The sequence below is a fragment of the Globicephala melas genome, chromosome 13 (assembly GCF_963455315.2).
Source record: "Globicephala melas chromosome 13, mGloMel1.2, whole genome shotgun sequence".
Lineage (NCBI taxonomy): Eukaryota > Metazoa > Chordata > Mammalia > Artiodactyla > Delphinidae > Globicephala > Globicephala melas.
The window spans coordinates 83036624-83053086 of NC_083326.1; the positions used below are offsets into that span (position 1 = coordinate 83036624).

The following is a 16463-nucleotide window of genomic DNA, read 5'->3' on the forward strand; positions in this document are numbered from 1 at the left end:
AGTGGTTAAGAATCGGCCTGCCAATGCAGGGGATACGGGTTCAAGCCCTGGTCTGGGAAGATCCCACATGCGGCGGAACAACTAAGCCCATGCGCCACAACCACTGAGCCTGTGTGCCACAACTAATGAAGCCTGCACGCCTAGAGCCTATGCTCCACAACAAGAGAAGCCACCGCAATGAGAAGCCCTTGCACCGCAATGAACAGTAGCCCCCACTCGCCACAGCTAGAGAAAGTCCGCGCGCAGCAGCAAGGACAAACGCAGCCGAAAAAGATTCATCCACCTGTTGCGGGTGGTAGCTCTTTAAAAAAAACCCCAAAAAACTATAGTAATCAAAACAGTATAGTATGGGCATAGGACAGATCTATGGAATGGAGATGAGAGTTTAGAAATAAACCCACAGATCTATACGCTATACATATTGATTTTCAACAAGGGGGCCAAAACCATTCAATGCAGGAGGGAAGAGTCTTTTCAACAAATGCTGCTGGGACAATTGGATACCCAAGTGCAAAAGAATGAATCTGCACTACTATCTCATGCCACATATCAAGATTAACTCAAAATGGATCAAAGCCCTAATTGTAAGAACTAAAAGTATAGAACTCTTAGAAGAAAACATAGGGGCAAATCTTCATGACCTTGGATTTGACAATGGTTTCTCAAATATGATACCCAAAGCACAAGCAACCAAAGAAAAAATAGCTAAGTTGGACTTCATCAAAATGAAAAAAAAAAACTGTTGTGCATCAAGGGACACTATCAAGAGAGTGAAAGGACAATCCACAGAAAGGGAGAAAATTTTTTGTAAATAATATACCTGATAAACGAATTATATCCATACAATAAAACATGATTTGGCTGTAAAAAGGAATGAAGTACTGACACATGCTACTACATAGATGAACCTTGAAAACATGCCGAGTGAAAGAAACCAGACACAAAAGGCCATATACTATACGATCCCATTTATATAAAATGTACAGAATAGGCAAATCCAGAGAGTCAGAAAGTAGATTATTGGTGGCCTGGGGGTTGGGGGAAAATGGAGAGCGACTTCTTTATGGGATGATGAAAATGCTCTAGAATTGTGATGGTTTCACAACTCTGTGAATGTGCTAAAAGCCACTAAACTATACACTTTAAATGTGTGAACTGTGTGGTGTGGGACTTACAGCTCCATAAATCTGGTATAAAACAAAACAAACAAACAAATAAAAACCAACCTTGCCTCTTGTACTCAACTAAGATTTCAGAGAGATCAAACACGAGTGAGAAGGGGCCTCGGAGACACTGCCAGGGAGACGTGATGCCTGGGTCACCTCCAAGTGTCTTTCTGCCACGAACGTCCTTCCCAGGGTCCAGAAGCTCAGGTTTCTGCTTCTGCACAAAACCTCGTGGTCAAGGTGCTGGTGACTTTAAGCCCAGCATCTGTTTCCATGGTGACATGACAGCATCACCAAGGCCATCTTCGGTCAGCTTCCTGAACAGCAGGTGCACATATACTCACACATGCACACACCTGAGTCCTCGCACACATACACAGGCACTCCCCACAGCACTGCCTCGCCCTCGGGGCACGAACCCTCTCTAAGGCACAAAGACGTGATCTATCTCCATGGCCAGAGACACTGAGTCCCCTTCAGAAAAACAGCAGACCCTGGTTGAAGCCACAGATGGAGTCAGAGCAGGGACATGCCATTCCTTACTCTTTAAAGGAGCTCCTGGAATGTGGCCCAGATTCTGTAATGAAAACAGCGACCATTTCTCAGATGCTTTCCAAGATCCCGCCTCTTACAGTAGCTTCGTTTATTAGCAGTTGTGCTAAGCGCTTGGCCTGTGCTTTCTCATATAGTTACTGCAATGAGCCCTTGAGAAGACTGCAGGACTACTATCACCCCCAAGGTACAGATGGGAAGGTGGAGGCTCAGAGAGGCCGAGTGACCCGTCCAAGGTTACACAGTTACCAAACAGCAGAGCCAGGACGAACTCAGACCTGTTGGATTCCAGGGCCCGCTCGCCCGAAGCAGTGAGCGCCTCAAGGAAAACACCTCGGGACAAGGTAGGTGCTGATAAGCAGTTATTGAGCAAGTACAGAGACTGTGGTCCTAACCCTGTGGCCAACTTTCTCTCATCCTGGACAAGTTGCTTCTTGTGTCTGGTCTCAGTTTCTAAAACTATAAGTGGGGATGGGGCTACCTGTCTGCCCAAGCCCCAGTGTAGTGGGTTAAAGGCCTCCCCGCCCCCCCCCCCCCCAGCTAATCCATATCTACTGAGAATCTCAAACTGTGACCTTATCTGGAAATAGGGTCTTTGCAGATGTATTGATAATTAGTTAAGATGAGGTCATCTTAACTTAGATGGATTAGACAACTTAGGCTGGGCCCTAAATCCAATGAGAAGAGATCATTATAAGAAGAGAAAACAGAGACACAGACACACACAGAGGGCAGGCAGCCATGTGACAACACAGGCAGAGACTGGAGTGAAACCGTTTTAAACCAAGGAACGCCAAGGATTGCCGGCCGCCACCGGAAGCTGGGAGAGTCAAGGGAGGATTCCCCCCAGCGCCCCAGAGCCTTCAGAGGGAGTGCGGCCCGCTAACACCTTGATTTTGGACTTCTGTCCTCCAGAACTTTGAGAGAATAAATTTCTGTTGTTTTAAGCCATCCAGTTGGTGGTGCTCTGTTACGGCAGCCCCAGGGAATGAAACACCTGGGGTGCTGGGTGGCTCAGTGAGAAGAGGACGTGCAGGTCAGAGGGGTCAGGGCACACGGAGTCTCTGAGGGCTGAGGTACGGCCTGCCAGGGATCAGAGGGCAGAGAAGGCACGGGGAAGGCCAGAGAGGGAGCAGGGGCAGTGGAGGGTGCCTCCCACCTGGCCTCGTTGGGGCTGCACAGACCCCAGGCCCCAGGGATGGGGGAGGGGAGAAGAGGAGAAGGGGAGTGTCCTGCTCACATCAGAAGCCACAGCCCATCCCTGCCAACCACTCCCCGGAGACTGTGGGCTTGACCTTCCCTACCCTGCCCGCACAGGCTGGATGAAGGCCCCTCCCCCCTCCTCTCCTCCCCTCCCCCATCCCTGGGGCCTGGGGTCTGCAAGGGAGGAGCCTGAGCCGCCAGGGGCCTGGTGCAGAAAAAGCACCGGATGAAGGGGGTGGGGGGTGAAGGATTCAAAGTCCAAGAAACCCCGGCCAATCAGGCAGCTCTCAGAGCTGTCCAGGGTCCTGGCTAAGGCGCTTCTGATCGCTCCCCCCGTTTGCTGGGCACCTCCTAGGATGGAAGGCTCTCTCCCAGCCAGACCAATTTTTCTTTCTTTCCTTCCTTTCTTTTTTTTAACCTTGAACAACATGTATATTGAGTGCTGGTCAGGCAGGTATGAGGCAGTTTGATACGTGAGCCCATCTTGTTCACAACCTCAGGGAGGAGGTGGCTTGTTCGGAAGGCCGGCCTCTTCCTAGCTGCCACCCCAGTTGGTAGGCGGGATCAGTGGGTAATGAACTAAGGTCTTGCTCTTCTTTCCAGAAAAACGGAGCTGCCTTCCTTGACGGACCATCCATCTCGTAAGGCCCAGCTCGGAATGAGGGCCCTCCTGGAGCACTGGCCCCAAGCCCAAGTGAACACTGGGCTCCCAGCCTCCTAGCCCCACTGCTCTGGCCTCTACTCAGTGGGCTGCACCCACATCCGTCTCCCCGCAGGCAATCCTGGAGCGCAGAAGCACTTTGTATTCGTCTCTGTAGCCCAGCCCTTTCCCAGGCGGGCACAGAAAAGTCTGGGGAATTTAACTTAGTTTTCAAAGAGCATTACTGAGGTAGGATTGACATACAATAAACCATCTATTTGTAAAGGTACAGCCGGTGAGCTGTGATGTACTTTCACCCCCACGAAACTGTCACACAGTGGAGATAATGGGCTTGTCCATCACCCCCACGGTGGATGGAGCCCCCCCGGAACCGTGGAGCCAGAGGCGGGTGAGACAAATGCCAGAGCGGGAGCAGAGGAGGCTGGCCTCGAGAGGCACGCCGTGTCAGTGGGGCTGTAGGAGGCATCACCTAGGAGGCTGGGAAGGTTTCACATTAATTGGAGGCATAGATGTTGAAAAAAGCACCTTAATACAGGGGGTGCAGATGGCAGGTGTCTGAGGAGCCCTGAGTCAGAGGTGTTTACATACTTGAAAAAGCCTGGGATAAACTGGAAGCTGAAAGTCAGCCTCCTGGGATCTTGACGCTCCCAGCCCCCAAGCAGAGCTGAGGGCCATCTGCTGTGGTCCAGGGTTAGGGTCCAGGGCTCCCCTGGCTCGGGGAGGAATGAGGAAGCCACAGGACAAACAGTGCCTTTGGCAGATCAGCTGGTCCTTGAACAGGCTGAGAGATTCCCAGAGTGCCCGGCGCTGGGGGGCTGATGCCAGTCTCACCTCTCCCCACTCTCGAGGAATAATTACTGGGTAAGTGGTTCAAGAGGGAATTGAGTGGCGCTTCTGAAGCAGCGTGGAGCAAACAGCCCCCCGGAGAGGCTGAGCTGGCCTTCTGTTCTCTTCCCAGCCAAGCTTCCCACGCTGAGGGCCAGGTCAGACTCAGGATGAGGGTGCAGGCCCTGCCGAGCTCTCCCTGCCCTGATGGCCCAGTGTAACGCTTGCGCGGCCAGGGGCTGCACCGAGGCATCCGTGTACCCAGGAAAGCCAGAGCCAGGCCGGGAGCAGGTTCATAATCAGACCCCCAACTGGGAGGAAAGCTGCCAGGCCAGGCAAAGGGCTGGGGCAGCGAGCATGAGCAAGAGGCTAGCAGAGAAGCTGGGACGGAGACCCCCGTGGGGCAGGACCGCAGCCAGCACCCCAACGAGCAGGAGCTGTGGCCACGTCTGGGCCATGAGGACCCGATCCTGGGTTCCAGGTTAGTCAGGCACTGAGTAGGGAGGCCAGCAACATCTGGGGTGGGGTGATCATCTCTGGTTGGTCACAGGCCCCGGTCATCCTCAAAGTCATTTGTGACTCTGTAAATCAGCCACTTAGCCCAAGGCATGAGGAAAGTGCGTACCTGGAGCCGGGAGGCAGGCTGTGTGCTCTTGGACAAGTCACTTAACTTCTCTGGGCCTTGCACCTTCCTGTCTGTCAAATGGATTGTCATGGACTGAACGTTTGTGTCCCTCATTCCCCCAAATTCATATGTCGACGCCCCAACCTCCAATGGGATGATGCTAGGAGGTCAGGCCTTTGGGAGGTGATTAGGTCATGAAGGTGGAGCCCTAATAATAGAGTTAGTGCCCTTATAAAGGAGGCTCCAGAGAGCTCCCTGGCTCCTTATGCCACATGAAGACACAGCAAGCAGGTGGCCGTCTGTAAGCCAGGAAGAGGGCCCTTACCGGACACCAAATCTGTCAGCACCTTGATCTTGGACTCCCCAGCCTCTAGAACTGTGAGCAATAAACGTCTGTTGTTTAAGCCACCCAGTCTGTAGCATTTCGTTATACAGCCCAAGATGACTAAACACAAGGATAATATCTGGATCAGTAAGAGGACGGGTGTTACATACAAAGAGCGTCAGTCTTGTCAGTGCTGTGAATACAGTGCTGGCGAGACAATCCAATGCCACAAACATCCACGGCGCGTTGCGTGTGCCTGGCTTCGTGTGCAGAAAAGGAGCCAGAGCTCCAGTGCAATTCAGACACTGGCCAGAAGCCTACTGGGCAGATACTGCTGTGAAGGCCACGGTGCCACCCCACCCTCCACGCCGGTGCTGAGAGCGGCTGTGTGCACGGCCTCACCACCCACCTGTATCATGTACAGCTGGGCAATGCGGTACTCCTCCACGGTCATTGGCAGAGGAATCCGATATTCCTTTATAATCATCTTGGAGTCCAAGCCTTCCCGTCAATGGGGAACTGTGCGTTGGGACTTCTAGGCGAGGTTCCTTAAATAACCATGACAAAATTCACCAAGGACCCCTGAGAGAGAAAGAGAGGACAGGAGAGTCACTTTCTGCAAAAGCTGATGGGTAAAGTACCACAGGAAGGGCCTGGTCTAGACCCCAGGCTAGAGTTCTGGTCTCAAGTCAGCCATGAGCCCACTGTGTGACCCTGAGCCCACCGCGTGACCTTGAGCAAGTTCCCTCACCTCCCCAGCCTCCATTTTCCCTGTTTGCTAAGCCACTGTGTAGAGGACATGTATAAACTCTGATCAGCCACGAGGAAATAAAGGAGTGTTATCCTGCTAGCGAGGGCCAGGCGATGGGAGGGCATCGCATCCCCTAACAGTCAAGAGCATCGCGTTCTTGTTTTACGCAAAGTTCTAACAGCCTGCAGCCTCCGCCTCCCCGTGTTCTGGAGTAGCTGGAGGCCGGCACGGTGACGGCAGCAAGTGATGACGGCCGGCAAGAAGGCAGGACAGACAAAACTACGAAAAACAGACGTGAGAATTTTAAAAATCAGCAGTCTGGGACCATTCGGCGTCAGGGCAATCGGTTCTGCTCCTGTCACCGGGTGCAGGTGGCAACACTGCTTCCTGGCAGGAGATCCCGAGTTATCAAAAAAGGTGACCTTAGGTGTAGTTTCAGTTCAATCCACCACCAACTGCCTATTGATACCTACTCTATTGCCGACATTGGGCTAGGTCTTGGAGGTAGAAGAGGAAAATCAGATAAATGGGTGGATTGTGGGGCATGGGAATTACATCTCAATAAAGCTATTTAAAAAATAAAAGCAAGCAGGGCTTGCTGCTAGGTGGCGCAGGGGTTGAGAGTCCGCCTGCCGATGCAGGGGATGCGGGTTCGTGCCCCGGTCCGGGAAGATCCCACATGCCGTGGAGCGGCTGGGCCCGTGAGGCCATGGCCGCTGAGCCTGCGCATCCGGGGCCTGTGCTCCGCAACGGGAGAGGCCACAACGGTGAGAGGCCCGTGTACAGTAAAAAAAAAAAAAAAAAAAAAAAATATATATATATATATAAGCAAACAATGTATTCACAGTAACTTGTATTTAAGATGACAATATATTTGATGAAGACTTGCACCTAAAGCAATCATATTTAAAAAAACAAAACGAAACTTAATGCTTGAAGGAGGCATACCTGCAGTGATCTGGAAAAAGAAATCACCCATCATAATCGGTCCCCTAGGTGGTGGGGGCTTTGCTGTGGATATATTTGGTTACCCCCAGAGAGAAGGGATGCTGTCAACTGGAAGCTGAGTGAAGGTTTCCAAGACAGGCAGTGGCAGAATCAGGATGGTAGTTTAGAAGGACCACGCCGGGGACAGCAGTCAGTGAGGATTCACAGGGACTGGAGGCAGGATGCTGGCTAAGTGATAAAAGCAAGGGCCGACCGGGCAGGCAGCTTCCCCAGGGCACCATGTGTACGAGGCCTGAGCATCACCTGGGCACTAACGCATTACTGGATAACTAACGCGACTGGGAAAAGCATGTGTACCAGAACTCTTGGGACCTTCGGTACGTAAGGTGGAAAGAAATTCTTTAATAAACCACCTAAGGAGGGAGATGGAGGCTGGGGATGGCACCCACGTTATGAGCCTAAAGTGACCCCCATGTTGTTTCCTTCTTTACAGCAGGTAGGACTATTAGCCCCCAAAACACCCAGCACCAAACTCAACTTCTCACTTATCCAACTGCTTGAAATACAGTCCAGATAAACATCTTTTTAGCCAATTAGAGTTCATCTACTTTACATACCCCAGAAACTGCACCCAACATCTACTAGGCATAGATGAGACAAACCCGAGTTCATAAAAGACCCCGAAGGGGGAGTTTTGTGACCCAGAGGCTCTCCATCGTGATTCTGAGCGATGCCACCTCGACACATGAGCCCCCTGTCGAACTCCGCCTCTCCCTTTCTGGGTGGTGGTCCCACATCACTGTATCTGGAAGGCCTCTTGCTGGGAGAAATTGTCCACCCTAGCAAACCTGTCCCAGCGCCATCCAGGAAAGCTTGTTACTACCCCTCCTGGTCCTGTCTCTTCCCTGATCAACCCTGGACCGCTGAGCTTACCACAAAGGGGAGGACTCAACCCTCCAGAGGCCGTGCTCACGTGCAAACATCACCTCTAACCTTCCTTGAAGGTGTGGGTCCAGCCAACAGCTAAGAGGGCACGTGGGTTCAGGGCCCGAGTTGAAATTGTCCAGGAGGGCGAGAAAGCAGAGGCTGCAGGCTGCCTGGACTCGGCTCTGAGACCCACAGGTCCAAGCTCAAGTCTGGCTGGAAGCTGAGGCCGCAGGAGAGACGAGTGATGGTCCAGAGCCCCCAAGGCACCACCTCCTTCCACAAGAGGGTGTGACACAAGACGTTGAGGGAATTCCCTGGCAGTCCAGTGGTTAGGACTCTGCGTTTTCGCTGCCGAGGGCACGGGTTCGATCCCTGGCGGGTACCTAGCAAGATCCCGCAAGCCTCAAGGCACAGCCCGAACAAGGAAACAAGACCCTGGGCTCAGCCGGGGCAGCGAGGCACCCAGGCTGACCCCCCAAGAGGGTAGGACGGGCACCCGATTTGGGAACCTCCCGACACAAACAAAGGAGAGAGAACCGTATGCTTGCGAGAGGCTGGATGAAATGCGGACGGGAGACAGGAAAGGGAAAACCTAGGTTCGATAAGGGCCATTTTCCCAAAGCTTTTCCACATGGCTTTGTGGGCTCCTTCTGTGGCAAGGGATAATGCAATGACCCAGAGTGAGCCCGGGCAAGTCCACGTCGTCACCTAAACTGCTAACAAAGAGGTCAGATGCAATCTCTATATGTTCTCGAGAAACTCTAAGCAACCTGCCCTTCTGGGCTCTTCACGGCTCCACAGTAAATGACCTGCCCGCGCTCGCCCACACACGTCAGACCAAATGTCCACCGGTTTGCCTCTTCCAGCCCACCAGGCACCAGGGCAGGATGTGGGGCCGGACTATGCTTTTTCCTTAGAAGCCTCCATTTCCCCCCAGCAGCCTCCACGTCCCCCCATCCTAACACCCGGATGGACTCTCAGACCATGAGCCAGCACCCAGACACAGGCTCGGTTCTCGATTTCGGGGGCCCTGTGAACACGTGTCTGGAACACACACAGGATAACGTTCCTCTCCTCCCCAAGTCTCCGCTTTCTTCTCCCAAAGACAAGCTACCCAGTGAGCTGTAATCCCACAGGGGGCGTCCACATCTCCACATGCAGCCTGAGGGCACAGAGACAGGGAGGGGACACATACCCAGAGGTCCCTCAGCGGCTCCCATGTCCTGGGGGAGCTGGGCTCGCAGGCGAAGCTCAGGGCCGACCAAGGGCAATAACCCCACGACGGCCCCCAGAAGACAACACGCCGCTTAGGCTGCATTTCCATCTCCTGCTGGGCTAGAGGAAGACAGCTGTGCCTCCACCCAACAGGGGCCAAAGAGTGACAGAGGTAGGTATGGAGAGGGAAAGAACAAAATAAACGGTCCTGTCTAGTTATAGTTAAGTGCGTGGTGACTAATGATAGGAGAGGACTCAGAACTCTGAGTGACACAACATGTGCAGCAGTCACAGCGGAGCTCCCCCCCACCCCGGGATCTGAGGTCGCAACCTGACAACGCGCTTCCCAGCCGTGTGATCCGTGCCCGCCGAGCCTCGGTCTCTCCACACGTCAAATGGGGATAATGCCACCCGCCGTCCAGAGTCATCGCCAGCGTCACCGAGATGAGTGCGGGTGAAGTGCTCCCCTGCCAGGGGGTGTACGTCTCTCGGTCCAGAAGGACTTGGAAAAGGCTTCACAGAATGTGGAGCTTTCAAACGACATGAGCTGGGTTTCCCAGGATCAGTGAGATTCTGTTCAGCAGAGCACGTGGGAGGAGGACACTCTGGGAGAAGGAACAGCACGAACAAAGGCCCCGAGGTGGGAACGCGCCGCCCCATCGGAGACACCTCCCACTGGCGCACCCCCAGCGTCGCCTCGCCGCGTCCCTGGAGGATGGGGCCAGGGCAGTGGGGGCACAGAGGCCACCGGCGGCCACTCTCCACAGGGCAGGCTGTGCTCAAGGCTGAGATGAAGCTGCTCCCTGCAGCAGGCATGACAGCCACACCCACGCGCCCATGGAGTTCAGGGTCTGCTGGGGCGGGAGCAGGGTGACAAGAGACCATCACTTGCTTCAAGAATTCTCTCTCCCAGGGAAGGAAAGACATACTCGCCAGACAGGGTGTAACCACAAAGCATGAGTTTCCCGACAAGCACTTCCACACAGAAGCCAAGCCGTCCTTCCGAGCTGCCCTGGGGAAGGTCTGCGGTCACCCACACCCACCAGGGCTGCTCTCTGGGTCACTGTGAGCCCCTTGGGTCACTCCCAGAAAGAGGAACAGTGCTCGGGAGAGGGAACTGGCCCCTCTCGGGGCTCTTTCAGGGAGATCACTCTGAAGGGGCCAACAGTCTCTTGTCTCATCAGATACTAGCGTTTTATTTACTTAAGAAAGCCAGATCTGTTTCTTTCTACACCTATGCTAGTTGGGTCCGACAACTATCCTGACTTCCTGTTGAAGACAGAGCAGTGGGAGCTCTTCCGTTCTCAGAACGACAGACAGCGGCTAAAGATAGAGAAAAGTCACCACGGCCGAGAAACGAGGAGATGGCTGCAGCCCCGAACCACAGTCCATGAAGGATACCAGCCAGACACCACAAGGTCTGAGCTGGGAGGCAGGAACATGCTGACAGCTAACACGTGCCACCTCGGACCTCTGAACAAATACCACCTCCTGAAAGACATGGAACGATGGAGTCTAGGGCTGTGGATGCCCCCGGGGGAGGAGAGCCATCACCCTGTCTTCCGTTTTCTACTTTTTATTGAAGTACGACATACCTCCAGGAATGTGCACATATCATAAGGACAGATATTTTCACAAACTGAACATACCCATACAGCCAGCAAACAGATCAAGAAACAGAAAATTAATAACCCAGAAGCACCGTCCCCCAGGCACACCTCCCCCACCACGGATAACCGTCTGCCTTTTGCCTGTTTTGTATTTTGCACTAGGTTAAAGCCTACGAGCTGCCAACCTCCAACCGTCTTTGACCCACCGAGTGCGCAGTTTCATATGGGATCAGGCTGTAAGCGCACTTCTGATTCCGGCTGCTTTCGATCAACATCATGTTCCTGGGGCTCATCCAATTTGTTGCATGTAGTTGTAGAGGGCTCACTCTCACTGCTGTCTAATATTTCACTGGGTGAATATTCTATAATTGATTTAACCATTCCATCGTTGATGGGCATTTGGGTAATTTCCAATTTGGGGCTGACGGGAACAGGGCTGCTGTGAACAACTGAGTACACGCAGAGATGCAATTTTACATTATGGAATGGAAGGGGAGTGAGAGCCATTGCTATGACAGAACCTAGTTCTCCCGGTAAATGAATGAAGTGGGGCTTGGGAGGAAGAAGGGGCAGTGAGGGGCTGGTCATGATACAGAGAGTCAGAGACCTAAAGAACTTTTCTGTGAACCCCCAAACCTGAGAGAGCTGGAATCCCTGGGCACAGGACAAAAAACAGCTCTGGGAAGAGAGTCTTCCAGACAATAAATAAGCCCAAAATGCAGCTGCAGGCTGCTCCAGATCACTCCTTGCATTTCCCACACGCTGCTATGTAGAAGGTAGCTAGAGAACAATAATCAGAAAGGAACTCACATGGGTCCTACACATTAAGGGTGGGGGGCAAGTGAAGAACACGCATCACAAGAGGAATCAGCCACAGAAATGCAGGAAGACTTCAGAAAAAACAGTTCTCCACTGACTCAGAGAAATTACAGATATAATCTCTTAGAAACTGGTGGGGGCAGAGGAGTGGAAGGAAGGAAACATAGAAATTTAAAAAAGAAATTATTGGATGACAGAAGAGATGAAAGTTGGAAGGCTGGTTAGCAGAGTTCAGGGAAAAATGGGAAAGAAAAATAAATACATCACAGATATTTTTTAAAAAGCCATACTATAAGCAATGAATAAAGGGGCAAAGCACAGTGTGAACAGTTAGAGATGGTGGGCGGGCTTGAGGAACTCACACAAGATTAAATGAAGACTAATAAGACAAAATGACAGATATGGGAGGCAAGAGGAAATCCAACATATACATAATTAGTATGCTTCTCTGAGGAAATAGAATAATAGAACGGGGGTGGGCGAAGTACTCAAATATATAATGAAAAAATTCCCTGAAATAAAAAAGACTTGACTCTGCAGATTAACTGCCATTCTGTAGTCCAGGAAAACCTGATGGTATAAGGAACACCGAGACATCCTAAAATAAGTTATTGAGCTTAAAGGATAAAGAAAGAATCATATAACTAGGGGGCACAGGGAGATGGGTTGAGGACAATCAGAATCCTCCTCAGCAACACAATTTCAGAAACCAGTGAAGCAATATCTATAGAGTTCTAAGAGAAAGAAATTGTAAACCAGGATTTTATACCCAGCTAAGTTGTCCCTTAAGCAGAAAGTTAACAGACATTCTGAAACACGCATTTAGGAGCCTAGACATCTATAACGTCTTTTAAAAATTACCTGATGCTAAAATCCAACCAACCAAAAGATAAATAAAAGCAAGTTCATCAATGGAGGAATACTGAGTTAATATTTTTGAAACCAAGGCAATTATGGTTATTGAATAGAATACAAAAACCTTAACAAGGTCCACAAATAATATAACTAACAAAAATTGAGAGTGGAAGAACAGAAGCATGGAATTTGATTCATTATGTGGGTTAAAAAACTAAGGAGGGATAAATAGTTGAAGCACAGGAAGTTTTAGGGCAGTGGAACTATTCTGTATGACGCTTCTATGGTGGATGTGTATCATTATACATTTGTCAAAACTCATAGAATGTACAACACAAAGAGTGACCCCTAATATAAACTATGGGCTTTAGGTGATAATGATGTACCAATGTAGGGTCATCAGTTGTACTGTACCATCTGGAGGGGGATGTTGATAATAGGGGAGGCTGTGCTTGTGTGGGGGCAGGGAGTATATGGAGAATCTCTGTACCTTCCTCTCAATTTTGCTGTAAATTTAAAACTGCCCTAAAAGATAAATTTTATTACTTAAAAAAATTAAGTAATTAAGAAAAACTTTTAAAAGTTTTTCTCTCAGAAAGTAGATTAGAGGTTACCAGGGAGAGAGGGGAATAGGGGGTCACTGTTCAATACTTACAGAGTTTCAATTTCGGTGATAAAAAAATTTTGGAAATAGTAGTGGGGATAGTTGTACAATATTGTAAATGTACTAATGCCACACAATTGTACACTTAAAAATGGTTAAAATGGAATATTATGTGTTACAGATAAATGTATATCACAATTTTAAAGATTAATGTAATAGGCCCGAAACCACTGAATTGTACACTTTAAATGTAAATAAATTGTACGGTATGTGAATTTTATCTAATAAAGCTGTTAAGCTTGTTTCCCTCTTTTCTCACCTTAACTTTAACCTGTTAGGAACTATTATCACTTATGATGAAGAAATGTTTTTCTGAAGTTTAAAAATTCCCTTCTGTTTCATTTTAGATACATGCAAGTAGGTGATTTATCTTTGGTTAAATTCAAGTAAAATTAAATTTGATTTTTTATTTTTAAAATGAACGTAGAGTACCACCCATTTTTTAAAAAAAAGTTATTACTACTCTGTACATATCTGTACAGAATCTGAAAAAAATGTTCACTGGACGCTGGAGAGGGTTATCTCAGATTGATGGAATTCTGGGCAACTTTTACTTGCACTTTTCTCTATTACTCGATTTTTCACAAGGCAGCAGCAACAGAGTGTGAGCCGTATGTGTGTAACCGGTCTGAGAAGGGCAGTCTGCATAGTTGTGAAAATGATGGACTTTGAGTCAGCCAGACCTTCTGCCACCTCCCAGCAGTGACCATGGGCAAGTTGCTTAATCTCTTTGATCTTTCATTTGATCTTCTACAAAACAGAGGTGAGAATGGCACCTACCCTGCTGGGCTGTCTTGTGGATTAAATGAGATAGTGCACATAAAACGCTTAGTCCGGTTCCAGCCAACACTCAGCTAGCAATTAGGAGGTGCTGCTGTGCTGAGCAAGGTCTGGGAGACAGGTGCCTGGGGAACAGGGCCTCTAGGCTCCCAGGCTGGGCTGCCAGGGGCAGGTACGGGTGCAGACACTACATGCACTGGCATCAGGGGAAGACAGCCCAGCACCCAGGGCACCAACGTCCGAAGGACGAAAGGCCCCTTGGGAGGTCCTGGTGAGCTTTGCAGCCAGAATGCGGACCTGGTTAGGGCACGAGAGTCCCCTTGTTTTCTTCCCGGCTGAGTCTGAAGCCAGGGGGGCACAGGCAGCCACCAGCCCCCTAATGAGGGAAGGCAGCGTGACTTGGCGTCTGCCCGTCCCCTGAGCATCCTCACCCAGCAGCTGAACCCTCAGACAATCTTATTACACCCACCCCGGCTGCCTGGGCCCACAAGACAGACACACGTCTCATCTCCGTCCCCGCTGGAGTCGTGATGGGTTAGACAGAATTATATTTTAATTCCTTCCACAGGGAAGCTTTTGGGGCTGGAATAATGAGAGGGAAGAAAGAAATAAAGTCTGCAGAAGCCCTCGTGCGCGGGAAGCCAGGCAAGGAGTCTGTGTGACCACCGCACACAAACCACCCTCCCATCTCTCCCCGGGGAGACCAGGGACAGACCCCCTAGAGGGCCTCAGGTACGGTATCTGCCTCTAAAAACGCCTTGGGCTTCCAGAACCCATGTATTCACGACACTAGAAAGGACCCCCAGCCCCCATGTTCATCGGTGTCTTTGAGGGAACAGAAGGGCGAGAAGAAGTCAGAGTGGGGGCCACCTGGCATGGCGATCCGGGAGGCCACGGTCGGGGAGGGACCAGCCCTGGACAAGGTGCGCAGCCCAGGCTGCACCCTGCTGGGCCTGGAGCCCTGGCTTGGACGCTGGGCAGAGTAGGGGTGGGGAGGGGTGACCCGACTCCTCCTCAAGCAGCCTGTCCCACCGGAACCCACGTGGGAAGACAGAGAAAAGGGGCCTGCAGTTGACCGAGAGCATCTGATTCTGCCCAAGGACTCAAGGGCAGGACACCTCTCGGGGCCTCCCCAGCTGGGTCCCAAAGGTCTTCAGGGACCCACCCCGGGGGGTCATCAGTGAAGACGGCGGTGATTATTAGGGTTTGGCTCAGAAGGGTGGGCAGGTAGGAAGGCAAGATGGCCGCTCTGAGTGGAGGCCACGGCGAGACACCCTGACTGGGAGGGAAAGCATGAGAATTGAGTTTACAGAACCTAATCTGTTTTTCCGTGATGAGCCGGGGTTTGACGTCACAGATGGAATTTAGGAGTGAGGCTGTGCAGAGACAACAGAGGATGGAATCCATCCAAACGTAATTCAGTTGCATTCTGGCCATTAGGTCTGGAAGCTCGTTCAAGCCAGGCCAGGGGAGCCTGCCTAGATGTTTGCAATCGTGGGGAAGGCAGCTGCTGGGGACGGGAGGGGCCCAGGCAGACTCTGGGGTCTCTGGCACATTCGGAACATCCCATCTGGCTCCCATGGGTCTCTCTTCTGCTGTCTCTAGGAAAGCCCCCTTCTTCTGCTCTCTGCTTCCCAAACCTACTGCCCCCTATCAGGGACCAAAGTGGGTGATGTTAAAAGAACTTCATCTACCCGCCATGTGGGCAGCTCCCCACGCCCAATACCTCCCCTCCTACCATCTGTCTCTAGGGAAGGCGGGCTCCAGATGAGTGGGAGGGGGTAGAGGGGAAAGGGGCAGTTCCTTGTGCCCCGGCGATCTGGGGCAGGCTGGGGCGTAGGGAGCGTGTGTATGAAGTTAGCAGTGATTAGCTGCCTGTCCCCTGGGGGTAAAAGCAGGAGCAGACACACCCCCATGAAAGTCTGAGCTGGAAGGGACAGGGGTGGGGGGCTGGGGGGTCTCCAATCCCTGCCCCCCACAGTAGTCTCACCTTTATCTGTTAGACACTGGACTTCCACCAAGGTTTCTTGGGAGGAAACAGTACAGGACCCCCGCCCCCTCCCAGTTCAACCCTCACTTTATAAATGGGGAGACTGACGCCTGGATTTCACAGGTGTGAAGAGCTGGGGGGACACAGACCCAGTCCGTGTCCTGTAACCTTATAAGAGGAGGACACGGCACCTCCCCTGCCAGCCTGAGCACTGAAAGGGTCCCCACGGAGCCCCTGGGCACCCCTGCAGTCACTGACATCCCAGGAAAGGTTGTAAATCTTATGGTTGTTCACCCGCAGTGCCAACCTGGGGACGACTGCCAAGACACTGCGGGACTCAGTCATCAGCCCCCACGGGGCAGGGCCCAGCTGGGGGCAGCGCAGAGCGTGCAGTTCTCTGCAGGGCTGGGAACGCTGGGTGGCAGGGGTGGGACCCTTGGCAGATGCTTGAGGGTTATGTGGTATGTCATGTGTAACACCCCACTGAAACGGCAGCCAGGGGGCTTAGCAGGGAGAACCTCTTATCTCTATGGCGCAGAGAGCAAAG

General features: G+C 51.6%; 1 protein-coding gene across 6 annotated transcripts in view; it reads right to left on the reverse strand.

Moving 5' to 3' along the window:
- Positions 1-16463, reverse strand: part of PITPNM2 (phosphatidylinositol transfer protein membrane associated 2) — a 144658-nt gene that overhangs the window by 27976 nt on the left and 100219 nt on the right. For all 6 annotated transcript variants that reach the window (XM_060310469.1, XM_060310471.1, XM_060310470.2 and 3 more), the window contains exon 2: positions 5767-5939. In XM_060310469.1, the coding sequence (XP_060166452.1) occupies positions 5767-5844 (78 nt within the window). In that variant the 5' untranslated portion in view covers positions 5845-5939. The remainder of the gene's footprint in view (positions 1-5766; positions 5940-16463) is intronic.